Here is a 22,141-nt window from a genome sequence, read left to right on the forward strand (position 1 = left end):
TCCCTAAAACACTGACATAAAACACACTTGAGCATCACTCCAGTTCATTATTACCACTACTAGGCTCAAGAGGAATGGTACAATATAGTTATAATAATAATAATCATCAGGAAGAAAATGTGGTTCTACTGCCACTAATAAATGACTATAAATATAAGGTACCCTACATACTATAGGGCATAGTACCAATGATATATTGGAGTTGTCAAGTACTATCACTTGCAACTTCTTACTCAATGGAATCACTGCCTAATTGGTATCATATATATCTATAAAATGTCAAAATAGATACTTGACACAAAATATGGGTAATGTAAAAAAATACATAAAGGAGATAAAAAGTAGATTAAAGAATTAAGTATGGATTTCTATACCAGTTTGTAAATATATTTGATGCAATTACAATAATTTATTATTATTATTATCAATTTTATTTTAATGAGACATATTCTAAGTGACTATTACTACCATGATAATTGGGATTCTTGTGTGGTCTGTGGCCAACATACCAAGACCTTCAAATTTCTGCAATGAATAAACTTTATGCTTTAATAAAAAAAAACCATGACAAAAATTCAAGAAGGCTGAGAAGTTTAAAATTATCTATCTAAGCCTATGAAAGCTTCCTCCAAATATAAGTGCTTATATAAAATTGTCTTTCCCATAATCCCATTAACGATGACTTGTTGCACAAGTGTTGGTGTTTTCCACATAATAGCAATGACAATTATGCTGCCAGTACACAATAATAAAACACCGTCAACACTGGTTTGGTAACTGTATGAATCTTTTCCAACATTCAAAGTATGGAGCAGTCAATAATAACATAACAACATACTATCAGATAAAGCTTATCACATGGTAGGATACTGTGAGATAGAATAGAACATTCTAAGCAACTAACCGAACTAATTTTAATTATTCAATTGGTATAGTCAAAATTTCAACTTACAATCAACCTGACATTGTACAAACCACAATCATCTTGGATCAAACTTGATGCATTAGAAGGTGGCACTCGGCACATGCTTACCCAAAAGATAAAATTATTTTTAAAATTATAAAAACTTTTTTATATGTACAAAATAATGAAAACAACAACTATTTCTCTCACGATAATCATTGAAAATAGTACGAACTATATGGAGGAAAATTGCCAACGAATTGTACATGTACGACATAATTCCTTCTAAGTTTTATCATGTAAACACCAACACACTAATAGAAAAGCACTATTCTATGTCGGTTATTTCTGACATTCGAAGTCAATTATTAACCGACGTCATAGGCAACATCATAGAAAGTTTTCACTTTCTACGACAGTTTCATAGAAAATTGTCTTAGAAAAAGGTACCATTCTAAGATGGTTCTTAGCTAAAAACCTTCTTAGAATGGTAGACTTTCTAAGACGGTTTTTCATAAAACCATCTTAGAATGTATTTTTTTTAAAAAAAAATATTTTGAGGATTCTAAGACAGTTTTCCCAAAAAATCGTCTTAGAATGTTCATTTAATAAAACGGTTTTTCAAATAACTATCTTAGAATGTTTTTTTTCTTAAATGTATATTCTAAGAAGCATGTATGCCCAACCCTGCTCTGGAGATGAAAATTTTCGTATAAAAGTTAAAGCTGAATACTCAAAATCACCATTAACAACTCAAATCTCAAAATATAACACCAATTGAAAAAGGAACTAAAAAGATGGATACATTGCATCTTCTCACACTAGACAACGCAAATCCCATGTATTATGGTATGGAACTAACTTGATCCAAGAAAAACAAAATGCAAGCAGTGTTATAAGATGAAAACCTCACAAAAGTTGGTGCAATTTAAAATTACCAGGTACTTTTGAAGTATCGGTAGTCTGCAAAGTAGAAGGAGCTAAAGGTGCTACAGATGGTTGCACAGGTTGCACTTGAGAGGGACTGGGAGGTTGTATTGATCCCACCCCATGGTAATAACATTATTAGATTTTAACAATAGAAAATTTACCAGTTTCAGAGGATATTGTTAACAACAAATTCAAATTGAGTTACAAGAACTAAACTATATCGACGAGATAAGGAAATTGATTTGTACAAATAAAATATAGTCAGGAACTTTATTATGCTTTGGAGTCAATCTGCATTTATAAGACTTACAATGCCTTTCATTCCACCATACTTAATGAGATCCCTCACAAGCCCTCATATATCGTAGCGTGTAGAGAAGTTAACCGCAACCCATCTTTCATTGTAAGGGTGTCTGTCTTATCAATACAAAAAATACCCCTGCAACATTAAAAAAATATAAATACACAGAAAAAGAATATGCTAGAAAAATTCATTTTTGAATTTAAACAAGATAGTGTTATATTCCTTGCAATGTTTTTGGACCTTATGTTTTCATTCATTGTTAATGATACACGTATTAATTTAAATTAAATTTGATACACGTATTAAATTAAAATAATTAAAAATTTACCAACAGTATACATGGTGAAATTCTAAGTATAAATTTACCAACAATATTAATTTAAATTTGTTTTAATGATAAACATTAATATAAATTAACTTTGATACACGCCAACAATTGTTTGCTCCCACCTAATCTGTTAAATAATTAAAAAGAGAAGCTCACCCACGTTATTTCCAAAATATATATATAGAAATAACAATTTTCTTTTTTCTAAAAAATGAATTATCATAAGGTCTGTTTTGATGAAACTAATGAAACAAGTGAAGATAAGAAAAAAAATTAAAAGGGAAAAATAGAATGAAAAATTGGTCAAATCTTTATACAAGAGCAATGCATGTAAATGTATTCTATACCAATTGTTGTGAAGGAGAAAGGAAGAGTAAAAAGCACACATGCAATTGTTCATCAATTCAAAGGGAAAATGTAGGCCTCACTCACATGCAATTCTTTTTATTCACATTTGCAACATCCAATTTACATAAATTTCTAAGTGTTGGTTTCCTACATATTTCTATTTTCTAATTACAAACAGCCAAAAAGGTGAGCATGTATGATACATTCTATTTTGTAAATATGCAAGCATATGGTTGTTGTCATGGCTCATTTAGATTCATTAAATATACCATCAAGGCATCAACAATATGAAAATATTTTTCATGTGGTTGCATACTAAATTCTACATGCATTTGTTTCTTCATTGGACATTGGATAGTGGAGGACATAAAACATCATGATATATAAAGGTTTTGTGTCTGGTCTTAGAAGGAAAAATTGTTTTTTTAGTAGTGACTTTTTCACTATTTTTAAGTTTTTTTAGTTAAACTAAAATTAATTATTGATGAATGAAATCTTTATATAAATTAAATTATTGGGATAAGAATGAATGCATTTATAAAAATTATGACAACTAAAACTGATGGTTACTTGGTGAAGCGTCTCTTTCACTCTTGAAATCAAACAGGAAGTTTAAAATGATAGGAAAAAGAACAGTTGGCCCATTTGAAAGAATCTAACCAGCTTCTATTAGTAACTGGCAACCAGACATGCAATGGAACTAAAAAATTGAACATTGTATAAAATTTTGTTTACAAGTCTTTCATACTTTCCATGGCTTGTCATGGACCACTAATTCATGCCATTAACCTATGAAACATAATTTATCTTTCTTATATACGAATTAAAAAGAATTATTTTAATCTTAGTACACATGGTCACTATACTAGAGATAGTATACTAAATTTCATTAGAGCAATGTGATGCTTATGTTTCCTTTAGCAGTTTCTTCCCCCAAGCTTGTATACTGAATTTCATTAGAGCAATGAACCAATATGATGTTAGAAATATGTACAATATTCAATAAAATTAAATAGGAAAAAGAAAATAAACCTTCAAACCAAGAGAATATGACTTAGAAGCGGACAGATGAGGCCAGATAAACTCCACACTAGGGGAAACACCTACAAATAAAAAAATCACATTAAAGCAAGATAGAGAGTTATAGTTGCTCCCCTTGTTGAATGATATTACAGAATATTTTTAAAAGTAAATTAAAATGAAAGGGCAACTCACAGTTATGAGAAGGATCCCATAATGCAGAAGAAAGTAGCTTCAGCCCGATGTATGTTTGTTATATGTTCCTGTAGCTCACTGCAAAAAAGAACAAGAGAGGCACTAGCATCAAACGAAGTTGTATTGGCTGCAATGAATCAACACAAGAGAAAAAGAGGGAAGAAGAATATAGATTTAGTTTTAGTGGAGCAACTCATGGTGACAGAGAAAATGAGAGCTAGGGTTTTGAAATTTTTTCTGAGCACAAAAACTGATTAGTGCTAATTCTCTATTTCTTTTTAAACATTGAACAACATATTTACACAAGTATTTGATCCATTTATACTATAATATCTCCTAGTTTCTTCTTGTAGCCTATGTTTTCCTAAAATAAAAGCTTGTTTTACAAGATATAGATCATATTTGTAAGAGATTTAGTTAGTTATATGCCCACTTAGAAAATACATAGTCCAGAACAGAAATTCTGCCCACCTTTAATAGGCTACTAGTTGTGTATAGAAGAGGCAAATTTAAGCTAATCTTAAGGTGCAAACAACCATAAGAATAATTGGAGTTACGTATTTTCTTATATGATCTATATGAAATTCTTGGGTTTTATATGAATATGATTCTCACCTTCACACTACTAACTTCTATTAAGAACTAATACATGACATATACCAAAAATTCCACTAATCAGATAACAACATTTGGAAACTAACTATTTTCCTCGCTGTAGCACTTTTAGAAACACCTTGTTGGCTTATTTATACTTTGGCGACTTTATCTTCTTCCAGAATGTTCGCACAGTGCTTCTAGAATTTTTGAGTTTAATCCTTAATAGAATAGTATACTTTGTAGTTTTACCTCACATGCTACATGGAAAAACGCTACTGTTTCATAGTTCTTAGTCATGGGTTAGGAAGGAAAATGAAATTCATAGGAGAGAAAATGAAAGAAGCAATAATCAAAAGCTTGGTGTGACACCCTCTACCCTTCACATATATACTAATAAAGGAATAAAAATTCAAATATTAATTAAAAGTATTTTTAAAACATTTTTTTGAAACAAGTCTTTCAAAGGGGAAAAAGGCTCACATTCACTTTCTTCTACATCATATTCAAACTTGTCCAAATAAATAATAAAATCATCTTGGCTCAAATAAGGTCGTCTAAGTCTTCATACAATTAATATAAAACCATATACCCCGATGTCACATCCTATAAGAGTGTTGTGTTCCGACGTCCTTCAGCATAAGGTTCCTTAAAGCAATTCACCTAGTCATCTACTCCCTTGAACACAAAGTTCAAGATCATCACAGGATCCAAACACAAACAATACACAGGGAGTGAGTTATCATCTTCCTAGCTAATAGACAAACAAGACAACTAAATATACATATCATATAAATGAGATACCACTTGCTTAAACATAGCTCACGCAATTTCACCACTTTGTCATTTCAAATTCAGTTTTCAATCATCAATCACATTACACATGAATCACATAATCCGATCAAGACATAATAACACATCAATTTCATAATGAACAATTAGTAGGCGTCAATGTTGCTAATGGCGGATGGCGGTTCATGGCGGAAAGCCAAAAATCCGCCATAAGAATATGGTGGATGGCATAGCGGAAAATGACGGATGTCATGGCGGACAAAAAAAATACATATATATAAACTCATTGAAATTGAAACAAACAAAGGATTGCATTCAAATAAACTAAAAAAGTTTAATGAGTCCATACAATAATCAAGTACCAACACCAAATAAACTCATTAAAGAGTTCAAAATAAGAAAATGATAAAAACATAATGCAAAGTGCAAAGTGAAGGTTGAGGCTCTAATCATCTTCTCCAATCCCTACATAATCATCTTCATTGTTATCATATGGTAATGGAGCATCTCCCTCTCACTCTTCCCCATCAGACGCCTCGAAATTGACCATGATTTCTTCTTCTTCAGATTCAAGATCAATATTCTCCTCAAAATCTAGATCTTCATCATTTTCTTGAACTGCTTTTTGCTTCCTTGATGAAGATCCAACAACCATTGCCTGTTTTTTAGAAGTTTGGGCAGCAGCAACACTTGTTGTTTTTTGCTTTTTCCGCCTAGTATACATCCTACACTCTCCAACCCCCGAAGCCTGATACACAGTTGCGTAATTTAGAGCATCATCATCTTCAAATACCACATCATTTCCAGCATCATTATCATCATCTTGATCCATCTCTCCCACGAGCCATTCATTGCACACATCAATATCATTAAGAGAAATTGGATCAATTTCATCTCTTGCATTATATCTTTGCTTCAATTGTTGGTTGTATTTGACAAACACCAAATCATGCAACCTCTTGTGCTCAAGCCTATTTCTTTTTTTGGAATGAATCTACAACATAACAAATAAATGTTGATTTTAATCTCAAATATACTCCAAATAAAACTTGATCATCAAAATTAAATAAAATTAAAAAGTATAGTTAGAGTTTTGTCACAATTACTTGCTCAAACACACTCCAATTTCTTTCACATCCTGAAGCACTGCAAGTCAAACTCAAAATTTTAATAGCTAACTTTTGCAAATTTGGAGTTTGTGACCCAAACATTCGCCACCAATATGCTACAATACCAATTACCAACCAAGAGCATAACTTCAAAGTTAGAATTCTGAATTATAACACTAATACATAAAAAAAATAGTATGGTATTTGTATTTGTCATATGGTAAAAGTTTCTTACTAGGAGAATGAGTTTTCCTTTGAGCCATTGCAAAGTCAGAACCAAAGTGTTCTGCACCAATCTTGTAAAGATGCAACTCGGTTATAATTTTCTGTTGCACATCAAATTATGGAATCAACTTCTTAATGCATTCAAACAAACCATTGGTGACCTCAAAATCAAACTCCAAGTCAGTGTTGTCATAAAAGAACTCTGGATTTAAGAAGTGGGCAGTTGCAAGCAATGGCCTATGAAGCTGACAATTCCATCTTTTATCAATGATTGCAAACGCATCTTTGTACTTGCTTTCATTGTTGTTAAAAGACTTGATAATTGTTTCTTTTGCCTTGTCCATTGCTTCATAAATATAGCCCATGGCTGGTTTCTTTTCACTATCCACAAGACGAAGCACTTTCACAAGTGGAGCCATGACTTTAAGAGTGTAAACCACACTATTCCAAAAAGAAGGCATGAGAACTACCTTTGCAGCTTCTTTTCCCTTAGGCTCCTTAGATAGCTTGTTCAAGGTCCATTCATCAGAAGTAAACATCTTTCTAATATTTGCTTTCTCTTTGTGGAGCCTTTCCAAGGTTAGATAAGAAGTGGCAAATCTAGTAATAGCATGTCTCACCAATTCCCTCTTGTTTGTAAAATCTCTCAACAAACTTAAGGTACTAGAATGGGCATAGATAAACCCAACTAGATTAATTGCCCTTCTAATTGTATTTTTTATCAAGGGAAGCTTCCCAATATCTTCAAGCATCAAATCAATACAATGAGCTGCACAAGGAGTCTAATAAATATGTTTCCTTTTCTCCTCCAATAGCTTACCCGCTAAAACATAGTTGCTCCCATTATCGGTTACAACTTGAACAACATTCTCTTCTCCAACTTCCTCCACAATGGCATCAAGCAACTCAAAAAGCTTTTCACCTGTCTTTACAAAATCAGAGCCATCAACAGACTTCAAAAACATGGTACCAGCTTGAGAGTTAATCAAAAAATTAATAATGCATCTTTGTTTCCGATCAGTCCATGCATCAGACATAATAGTACAACCATACTTGACCCATTGCTCCCTATGGCCTTTCATCAAATTTTCACTATATTCAACTTCCTTCTTGAGAAGTGGAACTCTGATGTCATGATAGCTAGGAATGGGCAAATATGGCCCATATTGACCAATGGCTGCATCCATATTCTCAAAGCTTTTCAATTTAATGAGGTTGAATGACAAACCTGCTTGATACCAAAAGCAAGCAATATGTTGATGCACCTTCAATACTTCATTCTTATCCATTGACTCTCTAATGTTCATTTGCCTCAACATCTCCATTTTTCTCCGATTGATTGTATTTTCTGAATTCTTACAAAATTTATTCATTGGTCCTTTTTTAGTTCCACACTTTGTCTTTGCACTTGCAGCAGCATTACAAGAGTCCACAAACTCATCTTCTTCACTTCCATCACATCCAATTGGTTCACCAAATTCAAAATCTCTTATATTTACCATATTACCACTGCCAGAAGTACTGTAAGTGGTCCCACTTTTTTTGGTAGCCATATATTCCTTCAACTCTTCGACTACATTTGGTGGCGTTTTCTTGCAAGCTGCAACGTTACCCAACTTCCCAATCAGGTGTTGTTTGGCTCTGGTTATTCCTCCCTTTGTGATTTTTCCACAGAAATTACAAACAATGGTGTTTGTATCTCCTTCCACCAGTGAATGACAATATTTCCAGCCTGGGTCTGCCTTATTTTTCCTCGTTGCACTTGCAGTAGCGGCATCGGATGATGGTTCAGCCATTTAAAAGAGGACTGAACAAAAAAAATAAAAATTTTGATGCCAAATAGAAAAAAAATTAAAAATGGGACTGTCGAAAGTAAAAAGAGGGTGTCAAATAGAAAAACGAAAAAAAAAGCTGCAGACAGAAAAAAGGGGTGTCAAGCAGCAAAAACAAAACCAAAAAAAAAGCTTTGCCCACCAGTATAAGTCGTGGTTCTGCGTGTGGGTTGGGGTCGTCTTCTCTGTTCTTGTTGCTGTCATTCACACCGTGCTCGTCGCCACCGTTCGCGCCGTGGGTCATCGCTGCTAGCTGCTGTGTGCAGTAGGTCATGCGTGGCTGCTGTCGTGGCTAGTTGCAGGGGTCGTAGCTGGGTTCCGAGGTCGCGCTGTGTGTTGGAGCTTTGAGGGGTTGCAGCTGCATTCTGAAAGGTAGGGAGGGGTCATGGTTTTCATTAAGTTACCGGGTAGGGTTGGGTCGGGTCAGCCTAACTCCTACCGCAGACAAAAAAAAAAAAATTCCGCCAAATTCCGCCTCGACGCCACATCCGCCATGGCCGCCATGGATATGTCGGCCACCATCTTTAACCCGCCACACCACCGCTATTCGGTGGCGTTTTTTCAGAAATCCGCTACGCAACTCCACCATGGCGGCCATTTAACAACACTGGCAGGCGTTATGCAACAGTTATGTTAAGACTCAAGCCTATATGCAATGTGGTACTATGTCAGTGAAAAACCACCCTGGGACACTTAGGAGTACATAACAAGAGACACCACACAATGGGTGTATCAGGTCACTCTCACTAAGTAAAATCATAGGGAGACCAGTCAGGGTCATAGTGTTTTACGAGAATGCTCCAACTGTATGGGATCAACATAGGGTTAAAGGAGCACTCAAACCGGGTGACCCCCAAGGCCTACACTCCGAAGAGTCCATCAGGGCCTCTCCCTCTTGATTCAGGTTCAACCCCTAAAATCATTTTTGCATGCAGACACTGCTCATGAACTATACAATACCCATGACCTCACACTCGTGTTTTAAACACGTTAAACATAATTGCGCTACGATTTAACACTGGTTCCAAAATAGGAAACCTACACTTTCTCTTTAGCATTGGTTCCTAATTAGGAACCTACACTTTCTCTTTAACACAACGCATCAACGTTTTTCTCAAGATAACACTGGTCAGGTTATTGTGCAATTCATAGCTTACAACACAAGTAATGTCACATCAAGTGTTAATTACACACTTATCCACAACCAAAACTCATTCATAATTTCACATCTCATAGTGTCACAATCCACCATCACATATTTACATGTATCTCACAAATTAACACATGTTCAACTTTACACTTATACTCAATCTCAATAACAATACTATAATCTCAAAGCAACATGTTATTCCATAATTCATCACATATTCCATTTATAAACATTGCTCATGAATTGCACTGTAACATCCCAATTTTTGTAATCTAGATTAAAAAGGATTGTTATTTATAAATAAATAGAGTTTTAGAAAAATGATGAGATTTTATAAATAAATAAATAAGGAGATATAATTATTAATTAAAATAATGATTTGAGAGAAAATAAAAAGGGTATTTCATTTATTTGTTTGATAGAAAATAAAATAGAGTTTGTTTTTATAAAATAAATAAATAAATAAATATAGAGCAAATAATAGGCTGAATACCCTAGGTATTATGTTAAGTCAGGTGCCTCTTTTTGGCCTCATTTTCATTTTTCCCCTTCTCCTCTCAAAACTCTTTCTTTTTCCCGCACCCCACCAAACCTGTCAAAAAAACGACGATCTCGGACATGTTCACCGTTGGATCGTCGTGAAATGTGAGTACCATGTTCGCAACCCAATTTCGAACATGCTCACCGTTGGAATTTCAAAATCATATCGGAGCTTAGAGGAAAAGCCTTCGCATTATAGCATTTTAATTTCCCGCAGAAACCCAGAACTGTCTCGGTAAAACTACGATCCGGGTTTCGATAACCGTTGGATTTTCATGAAATTTGGATATGTTGTTCGAAATTCAATTTCGCACACTTTCACCGTTGGGATTTTCGAGATAATTTTTGTGGAGGGAGAAAAAGGAATCGCATGAAGACAGTACAAGTGGAGGTTTCAATCTCTTCTCCGTCTGTCTGACGTTTGGGAATTCTATCGTAGTAGTCGGAGGAATAACTGAATGAATCTCAGGAAACCGCTAGAGATGTTACTATCGCTGGCTGAAGACACATGAGTCCACTCAGAGGTAAGGGATGAGTTATTCACAATTTGGGGTTAGTGAGAACATGTGTAGGGATCCTTAGAGAACTAAATTTGGGTTTATTTTAGGATGTTTATTGAATTATAATTTTTCTTTATGATTATGAATGCAATATTATTGTGTTCTATGTACCAATTGATGTCCTGATGAGAATTGATTGATAAACTTGAGTGCTCTTGATGTCTTTGTGTTTAACCCATGATTTTGATTAATTGATTTTGATACAATTGTGAGAAACTATTTTAGAGGCTTTACATCCCATGTTGTGATAAAATCTTTTGTATAAATTGTTATGTTGAGGTTATGAAATGATGATTCAAACTGTGAGTATGTGATAAATTGAGCATGTGACGAATGATGAAATACATGTGTATTGAGATGAGATGTGTGTATTGAGTTGTGAACTATGAACTGTGCAATCACACAATTGTAAGACCCTTTAAGGGCGACGAGTATTGTGATGGGATCCATTGTGGGAACCCGACGAGTTAAAATGATTTTGAAAACAATTGAGTAAATGTGTGTATTGCATAGTTCATAGATAAAATGTATATGATTCATGAGGTGTGATAACATGTTAAATTGAGATTATACCATTGTGATTAGGATTAGGTGTATGTGATAAATTGAGTATGTATATAATTGAGATATATATGTTCAAGATAACTTGTTCATTAGTCATCCACCTATTCATCTGCTCCCCTGAACACAAAGTTCAAGATCATCACAGGATCCAAACACAAACAGCAAACCGGGAGTGAGTTATCACATTTCTAATTACTAGAGAGAAACAACACAACATATAGTAGCCAAATACAATTTACTTAGCATATCTCACATTATTTCATCACTTTGTCATTCATCAATCACACTTTTCATCCATCAATCACACCTTTCAATCATCAATCACAATACACAGGAATCACACACTTCGATCAAGACATAATAACACATCAATTTCATAATAAACAATTAGCAAGCGTATGCGACAGTTATGCTAAGACTCAAGCCTATATGCAATGTGGTACCATGTCAGTGAAAAACCTCATCGGGCGCCTAAGAGTACATAACAAGACAAACCACACAATAGTAAGTCAAGTCACTCTCACTAGGTAATATCATAGGGAGACCAGTCAGGGTCACCGTGTTTTGTGAGAATGCTCCAACCATATGGGATCAGCATAGGCTTAAAGGAGCACTCAAACCGTGTGACCCCCAAGGCCTACACTTCGAAGAGTCCGTCAGGGCCTCTCCCTCCTAATTCAGGTCCAACCCAGAAAACATTTTAGCACACAGACTCTATCTATGAATTGTACAAAACACACGACTCCTTAATTGTTCTCAAAATAATTTTAACTCATTGCCCTTTAAGGGTCTTATCATTAACTCGTCGCCCTTAAAGGGACTTAACATCAACTCGTCACCCTAAAAGGGACTTAGCATCAACTCATCGCCCTAAAAGGGACTTAGCATTAACTCGTCGCCCTTGAAGGGACTTATGATCGTGTGATTGTACAATTCATAGTTCACAACTCAATGCACACAACACTTCAATGCACATATATATCTCAATCATATACATACTCAATTTATCACATACACTTAATCCCAATCACAATGGTATAATCTAAATTGAACATGTTATCACTCCTCATGAATCATATACACTTTATCTATGAACTATGCAATACACACATTTACTCAATTGTTTTCAAAATCATTTTAACTCGTTAGGTTCCCACAATGGATCCCATCACAATACTCATCGCCCTTAAAGGGTCTTACAATTGTGTGATTGCACAGTTCATAGTTCACAACTCAATACACACATCTCATCTCAATACACGTGTATTTCATCATCCGTCACATGTTCAATTTATCACATACTCACAGTTTGAATCATCATTTCATAACCTCAACATAACAATTTATACAAAAGATTTTATTACAACAGATGTAAAGCCTCTAAAATAGTTTCTCACAATTGTATCAAAATCAATTAATCAAAATCAGGGGTTAAACACAAAGACATCAACAGCACTCAAGTTTATCAATCAATTCTCATCAGGACATCAATTGGTACATAGAACACAATAATATTGCATTCATAATCATAAAGAAAAACTATAATTCAATAAACATCCTAAAATAAACCCAAATTTAGTTCTCTAAGGATCCCTACACATGTTCTCACTAACCCCCAATTGTGAATAACTCATCCCTTACCTCTGAGCGGACTCACGTGTCTTTAGCCAGCGATAGTAACATCTCTAGCGGTTCCCTAAGATTCCTTCAGTTATTCCTCCGACTGCTCCAATAGAATTTCCAAACTTCAGAGAGACGGAGAAGAGATTGAAACCTCCACTTGTACTGTCTTCATGCGATTCCTTTTTCTCCATCCATGAAAATTATCTCGAAAATCCCAACAGTGGAAGTGTGCACAATTTAATTTCGAATAACATATCTAAATTTCATGAAAATCCAACAGTTAACGAAACCGGGATCATAGTTTTACCGAGACAGTTTTGGGTTTCTGCGGGAAATTAAAATGCTATAATGCGAAGGGTTTTCCTCTAAGCTCCGATATGATTTTGAAATTTCCAACGGTGAGAATGTTCGAAATTGGGTTGCGAACATGTTAGTCAAATTTCACGACGATCCAACGATGAACGAGTCTAAGAGTTTTGAGAGGAGAATGGGAAAAACGAAAAAGAGTCACCTGACTTAACATAACTATTTATACCTAGGGTATTCAGCCTATTATTTGTTCTATATTTATTTATTTATTTATTTATTTATTTTATAAAAACAAACTCTATTTTATTTTCTATCAAACAAATAAATGAAATACCCTTTTTATTTTCTCTCAAATCATTATTTTAATTAATAATTATATCTCCTTATTTATTTATTTATAAAATCTCATCATTTTTCTAAAACTCTATTTATTTATAAATAACAATCCTTTTTAATCTAGATTACAAAAATTGGGATGTTACATGCACAATATCACGACCTCACACTCATGTTTCAAACACGTTTAACACATTGCGCTACAATTTAACACTGATTCCTAACTAGGAACCTACACTTTCTCTTTAACACTGCACATAAATACTAGTTTGGTTATTATATAATTTACAACTCACAATACCATTATTGTAACATCAAGTATTAAACACATCCACTTGTTTACAACCAAATATCATACCCACAATTTAACATCTCATAACATTCCTAATAATATTCATAAGGAACAACATACACATATTCATCAAATCTAACCATAATATTCTCAAACTCCAACACTTAATAATTTTTGCAATCATACTATAAAAACTCTACAATATTATTTACATAAAATATTAATATAAATAAATATATAACTAATTCTATGTATATAAACTAGCATACATCATATCGGATCACAAATTTCAAAGTAAGCTTTCAAAGCACACAAATTCTAAATAATTATATGAACAGTTTGGTTAATTTCAATTATGATATTAATTTTAAACTATATAAAAAAACCTAAAAAGCATGAAAAAGAGAAAATACAAAATCAATATCTCACTCTAAATTTCTCCTTACTTTATTTCATCAATTCATGCTAATTAGAAAAATGCTTGATTTATAGGGTTCACACTTAACACCATAGCATATCAATTTCAAAACATTGGTTTGTCAAACATATATAATTCACAATTATAATTATAAGGATAAAATAAAAAATGACGGAAACACCCCAAAACTCATTCCAATTGATACTCTAAGGATCCCAACACATGTTCTCACTAATCCCCAATTGTGAATAACTCATCTCTTACCTTGATGTAGTCGCTCAAGCATTCTCCATTATCAATTGTGGTGTTTTTGGTGCTCTCTAGAGCTCCTCCTCTGGTTGTTCTGTTAGAATTCCCAACGCCAGGGAGAATGAGAAAGGATTGAAGTCTCCATTCTATACTGCTTCGTGTGATTCATCTTTCTCTCTCCATAGACATTAATTTTCAAAACCCAACGGTAAAGACATGCGGAAATGAATCTCGAATAACATATCACAATTTCACTACAATCTGACGGTTAACGAGTCTGGGATCGTAGTTTTACCGAAACAGTTATGGGTTTCCGTGGGAAAGGAAAAAGCTACGATGTGAAGGGTATTTCTCTTAGCTTTGACATTATTTCAAAACTCCCAATGGTAAAAATTCTTGGAATTGAGTTGCAAACATGTTTCTTTAGTTTCACAACGATCCAACGGTGAATGAGTTTGAGATCGTCGTTTTTCTGAGACAAGTTTAGTGGTCAGCAGGAAAAAAAAGGATTTTGGAAGAAAGAAAAGGAAAAAATGAAATTGAGAGGCTGAGGAGTCAGTTTGAAAATTGACCTAACATGTCGCTATTTATACCTAGGGTACTTACAACTTATTATTTACTCTATTTATTTATTTATTTATTATTTTTTAAAAACAAACTCTATTTTATTTCCTATCAAATAAGTAAATCAAATATATATATATATATATATATATATATATATATATATATATATATATATATATATATATATATATATTCCTCAAACCATTATTTTATTACAATTATTTTTCTTTATTTATTTAATTATAAAACCTCACCATTCTCTAAAACTTTATTTATTTATTACTAAAAAGCCTTTTTAATTTATTTACTAAAAATGGGATGTTACACTTGGTGGTTTAATAGCCTTACCTCAGAAGTTAGAACCTTTCAAGCATTATTCTTCCTCTCATTAACTTTGTTGCTTGGTACGGTGTGGTGTTTTTTTGCTCAAATCTTATGTTTTTTCCTCTTTCAAACAGCCCCAAGCACACATGCGATTTTTATTTACCCCAAAGTTGTTGATTCCCGATGGCACGCATCCGTCATTGAGGTCGATTTCGGCGATGGTACGAATCTTAGGTTGTTCGGCGATGGAGCGCAGAAAACACAGGAATCTGAGAGAGATAGAGAGAAAGAGAGAGAGTGAGTATGGTTTGTTTCTAGCAAGGGATTTGGAATTGTGTGAGGCGTGAGTGTGAGAAGAAAAAGAGAGAGAGAGAAAGAGTGACGCGATGAAAAAGTTGAGGCGCCAACTCCATCAGCTCCCTCAGCACCACGATGAAAAAGTTGAGGCGACGAAGAAGGAACGCGAGAATGAGAGAGAGAGGGCTAGTACGCTGAATGATAAGAGAGAGAGAGAGAGAGAGAGAGAAATCAAGAAATTAAAAGTAGTAACCATTCAAGGATGGTTTTGCAAAAACCATCTTTGTTTTGAAGTGTTCAAAAACGGTTTCGTGAAAACCGTCTTTGAAATGTTCATAATATTTACAAAATTGCCACTGTTATACAAACGAAGATGGTTTTTTAACAACCATCGTAGATACTACGTCGTAGAAAAGAGTTTTTTTAGTAGTGACAACAAATAATCAAGTTAATTTATGAACTGTTGGTACGTATGGCTATTCCAATTTATTTGTACCATTAGCATATAGGAATTTTGTTCTTTTAAATACACATTCACAAACTAAGGTTTTTTCACACATGCAAGAATTAATATTAACATGTCGGTACACTAATCATAACCAAAAGACAACAACTTTTGGCCTTTATGAATTGGTTATCACTTTATGAATTCAAACACATGATAGACATAATATCAAAAGTTCAGTGTGAACTGACAGAGTATTCATTTTGTGGTAGAAAATTAGGATTGTTCTTCTCCCATACATGACTAATGGTTTAAACCAAGCATCACCTAGGTCAGTTTCTCATTTTCTAAATTTTAACAAATAGGTTTACATAGCATCAGTACCTAAACACTAGCAACTGTGCATAGAACTGAGAAGAAGAAGGAGTGAGATGTCAAAGCAATGGCAATGGAGTTCCACTTCCATGTTGCTTCTCTTTCTCATCTTCTTCCTCTCCTCAACAACAACAAGCACCATTGACTACACTTTCCTCAACTATCAATATGGGCATACACACCTTTCACCGTGCTAGAAAAATATAGAAAGAGAAAAAGAGGCACCTAACGGAGACATGACACTCCAATGAGATGTGATAGTCATGGAAGACATTGATGGTGGAGTGCAAAGACATAATGTGGTAGTGTGCTATGGCAGCGAGAGACAAAGGCGAAGAGGCACAAGAAATGTAGGTTCAACATTGATTTTTACTTAACTTATCATTTCACAACACTGGTTTTTAAAAAAAAACCAATGTTAACCTATGTTGACAAACACAAGTTAACATCAATTTTTGAAAAACTCATGTTAACGAACTCATGTCAACATCGGTTTCTGAAAAACCAATGTTAACGAACTCACGTTAACATTAGTTTTTGGAAAACCAATATTAATGAAAGTTCGTTAACATCGTTTTTTTTTTAACACATATGTTAATGAACTCATTTTATTTACAATTATGTCACCGCCCTTTTGTTAACATCAATTTTATTAAAAATTGATGTTAAAGTGTCGATGTTAAATGTTTTTTTCTAATAGTGCTAATATTAATATTTAACAACACCAATTTAATAATGTTAAATTTTAAGGACCTTTAATGTAAAATTACAAAACTATAGGATCTCAATAAAAAAATAATAAAATTGTGAGGCAATTAGAAAATCATTTATTATATTGGGTCAAGATAATGGTCAATCTATTTACCTTTCTAACGAAAGAGTATAGTTCAGTTGATTGAACATGATACGTGAGTTATCATAAACCCTATAATACTTGTCTTCAATTCCCATAGATTAAAAAAAATCTATTTACCTTGCTTGGTTTGTACTATAACCACTCATTTTATATGAGTTGATAACAATTTGTATTTTCCCCCTTATCTAATTGCATAAAAATGTAGATAACAACTTAAACATTTCTTGGCAATTACTAGAAAGCCTTTTAGTTCTTCAAAATCAAAGTCAAAACACCAAAAGCTTCTGCTTCCTTTCTTCATGCATTCATCATGAGATTGACATGAGCTGGGAAGTTTGTCAATCATCTTTCTACAAGCCCAATTTCATAAATCCAAAAACCAACAAATAGTGTAATAGGGATATAATGACAATCATGCGAACAACATATATATTGGCATCTCAAATGGGGAGCAAACACTTAATTAAACAATTCATTGTTTCTACTTCTTCTTCAAGAAAATTACTAAAAATTATATGACCAACTTAGAAAAAATACATGTTAGAAGAAGAATATTCATTTTATATGCACTCACAGTATTCGACAAATATTATTCATCACTTTCACTGGGACTACATCGTACCATTACCATAATTATAAAATAAATATTCTAATTTTTCATAGTTCTAAAATATGTAATTAAAAATAATGAAAACATTAATAGAATGATAGAAAGTAAATATATATACGTAGTCACATAGAGTCTACACATATACTGATAATACTTGGAAGCAAAAGCTACATACCAGCACTCATTTCTTTAAAGTACTAGATGCATCATGTATGACCACTTTCATCAATGATATCAATAACAAAAGTTCCCACTTCCTTTCTTCATGCATTCATCATGAGATAGACATAAGTTGGGTTGTTTGTCAATCATCTTCTATCTTCTTCATTGGGAACATTTCTAAAAATCATATGCCAAAGTTAAAACAAATTAAATTCACATTTATATATTTGGAATATAATTTAATTTCTCATAGATTTAGAATATATAACTAGATATCTTGAAAAAAAAAAGGAATGGAATGTTATATATAAGATAAGAAGTGATAAGAAAGAAGACAACCAAATGAGCAAGTCTAATATAGTCATTGTTTGATTTAATAATTCAAATGGACTAACTAAAAGTTGCTACATGTTTGCATTCTGTTATTGTTGGCTGACCAAAAAGTATTTTCTGATAAATTATTCTTTAAATCATTTTTTTGGTTGATTCTACCTACATTGAGTATGAGGTGTCAAAGTGAGCCAACCTAGCTCCCATCACTACTAGAAAATATGGATTTAACATCGCTAGGTTAACATTGGTTTTCGACAAAATTGATGTTAACATAAACAAAGTAGCACAATTGTAAATAATGTGTATTCGTTCACATTGGTTTTCTAAAAAAATTGATGTTAATGTATGATAAGTTAACATCACTTGATTAACATCGATTTTCATAAAAAAATCGATGTTGAACTTAAATTTAAAAATATCAGAACATGAGCCCTATTTTCCTCGTGCGCTCTCTTTCTTTGACTTAGCTCTATCTTCGCAGCTCTACCTCTTCTCCGTCTCAGCTCCATCTTCACGGCTCTGTCTCTCTTTGTAACCTTATCGCCACCATGCCCTTGCCATTATGCCCTTGCCACTGTGAGTAGGTATTTTTCTGCTTATTTTTTGCTATTGTGTCTCTCTCTGCATCTTTTTGTGTTGAATAGCATGGCTGAGTTTGGCTCACCCGCATGGCTGAGTTTTTGCCAAATGTCATGGCAAAGTGGCATGGCATTGCCTCAACTATGGTGGCCACAACGTTCTTGGCTAGACCTCACATGGCTAAGTTTTGATAATTACATTTAGCAGATTGTTGTAGTAGCAATGTTTGTGCAACGACATGTTTAGGCTTATTCTATTTAGGGTTCTTTTCCTCGGACTTTATCAGAGTTTAAATAACTGCTTTAGTTATGTGTGTGTTTTTCTCGGACTTTATCAGAGTTTAAATAATTGCTTTAGTTATGTGTGTGTATGTTTTTCTTCTCTCTGTTTACATAACATTAACAACCCCTCACTCGCTCTTTTTTATTTCTCAGGTTATTCCTTGCGCTATTTACATGACACCAAAGTTGATCAAAGGCTTCAATCTATTGAAAATGTTGTTTGTATCCATCAATTTACATCTCTTTCCTTTTGCTCTTGTTTTTCCTTTCTCTTGCTTCATCTAAATATGCATGTTGTAGTTGAAAAAAAAATTCGAATCTCCAACATTCTGAAATCAAAGACATTGTCGCGGGTTCTGCTTCTGAAGGTTTTAGTATCCCTACTTGTGTCACCATTCTTGGAACCTCCTTAATCATCGAGTTTGTTCCTACACTTACTTGCAAACAACATGCTCTGCTCCTTAACATATAGTTAGTTATATTTCAGGAGATAATGCTAGCTAGCTAGCATTGATATCATTCGTGTAATTGAAAAATAAAGAGAGAGAACATTCAGTGATTTTGTGGAACATAAAAAAAAGTATGAATGTTGATGGTTGGAAAATTTCTATAGCGAAATGCAAAATCTTGAAAGGTTATAGTATGCCATGGTTATCATGAAAGACATGTGACCATTCCTACTGAGTTGGAATAGGGGTTCAGTTTCTGTATGATTAGAATGTTTTGAAGATAAACTACACAACTTAAGTTAATTATTAGTTAGAGAAGTTTAATTAACTATAAGTTATTATAGTGGAAAGTCTTTTCGTGACTCATCCATTGGCTCTAAATCTCTTGTTTAGATAATTGTGATTCTTTCCTTAGTGATTGAATTTACCATTCTGACATAACACTCAAATAATTTTGCTGACCCAAAACGCTTTAGGTTCTTCTTCACGGTGGCCAATGTTTTAGCATCTTTGTTATACAATTGTGGATTTTGTAAGTCACTTTAGGTAGAAGCAAGCTTCATGATTGAATCAAGATTAAGTCATGAATCAAGATTGATTCATGATGATGAATCAAGATTGATTCAACGTGTTTTGATGATAACAAAGATGATGACAAAAGGCCCGAGAGAAAGACTTCAAGATTGAGTCAAGAATATTTCAAGAATCAAGAGAAATTTGATTTCAAGAATCAAATTTCAAGTTTCAAGTTTCAAGAATCAAGAATAGTCAAGATCAAGATTCAAGAATCAAGAAAAGACTCAATCAAGATAAGTACTAAAAGGTTTTTCAAAACACTGAGTAGCACATGAAGTTTTCACAAAAGCTTTTACCAAAGAGTTTTTACTCTCTGGTAATCGATTACCAGTAGCAAAGTTTGTTTTCAAAAGCTTTCAAACTGAATTTATAACGTTCCAATTAATTTAAAAATGGTGTAATCGATTACAAGATTTTGTTAATCGATTACCAGTGTGTTTGAATGTTGAAATTCAAATTCAATTGTGAAGAGTCACATCCTTTCACAAAAATGCTTTGTGTAATCGATTACAATGATTTGGTAATCGATTACCAGTGATAAGTTTTGAATAAAAATAAAAAGATGTAACTCTTCCAATGATTTTCAAGTTTTTCTAAAGGTTATAACTCTTCTAATGGTTTTCTTGACCAGACATGAAGAGTCTATAAAAGCAAAACCTTGACTTGGATTTTAAGAATTCATTCATAACAATCATTACAATCATTACAATCTTTTACAACCTTTGAATCTCTTTGAACATCTTCTTGAATTTCTTCTTCTTCTTCCTTTGTCAAAAGCTTTCTAAAGTTTTTTGGTTTTCTAAACCTTGAAAACAAAAGTGTGCTATTCATCTTTTTCATTCCCTTCTCCCTTTGCCAAAAAGAATTCGCCAAGGACTAATCGCCTAAATTCTTTTTGTGTCTCTCTTCTCCCTTTTCCAAAAGAACGAAGCACTAACCACCTGAATTCTTTTGTGTCTCCCTTCTCCCTTGTCAAAGAATTCAAAACGACACAGTCTGAGAATTCTTTTGATTCTTCCCTTTCCCATAAACAAAAGATTTCAAAGGACTAACCGCCTGAGAATTTTTTTGTTTCCCCATTCACAAAGTTTCAAAGGACTAACCGCCTGAGAACGTTGTCTTAACACATTGGAGGGTACATCCTTTGTGGTACAAGTAGAGGGTACATCTACTTGGATTGTTGTGACTGAGAACAAGAGAGGGTACATCTCTTGTGGATCAGTTGTAGTGGAGGGTACATCCACTAGGTTGTTCAAAAAGAACAAGGGAGGGTACATCCCTTGTGGATCTTTGTTTGTAAAGGATTTTACAAGGTTGAAAAGAAATCTCAAGGATCGTAGGTCACTTAGGGACTGGATGTAGGCACGGGTTGTTGCCGAACCAGTATAAAACTCTTGTGTTTGTCTTCTTCTTCCCTACACTCTTTAATTTTCGCTGTGCACTTTAATTATTGCTTTTACTTTTGGTAACATTAAGAAGGATAGATTTTTAATAAGTAAAGGTTCGTTAATAATTAATTCAACCCCCCCTTCTTAATTATTCCGGACCACTTGATCCAACTAGTGGTATCAGAGCAGGTATCTTGTAGAAAGTTTAACAACTTCAAGATTCATGGCCTCTTTAAATTCTTTGTTTTTCAAAAGTATTTTTAGGAATAGGTTATTC

At 33.5% G+C, this 22,141-nt stretch overlaps 1 protein-coding gene across 1 annotated transcript; it reads right to left on the reverse strand.

Annotated features, from left to right (window-relative positions):
• Positions 1-6,865: 6,865 nt before the first annotated feature.
• LOC102667645 (uncharacterized) lies at positions 6,866-8,545 on the reverse strand. Its single transcript, XM_026124237.1, has 2 exons — positions 7,570-8,545; positions 6,866-7,491 (listed from the first exon to the last, which is right to left on the reverse strand). Exons 1-2 carry the CDS (start codon positions 8,543-8,545, stop codon positions 6,866-6,868), a joined length of 1,602 nt encoding a protein of 533 aa, XP_025980022.1.
• Positions 8,546-22,141: the final 13,596 nt, after the last annotated feature.

Source organism: Glycine max, chromosome 10 (genome assembly GCF_000004515.6).
Source record: "Glycine max cultivar Williams 82 chromosome 10, Glycine_max_v4.0, whole genome shotgun sequence".
NCBI lineage: Eukaryota > Viridiplantae > Streptophyta > Magnoliopsida > Fabales > Fabaceae > Glycine > Glycine max.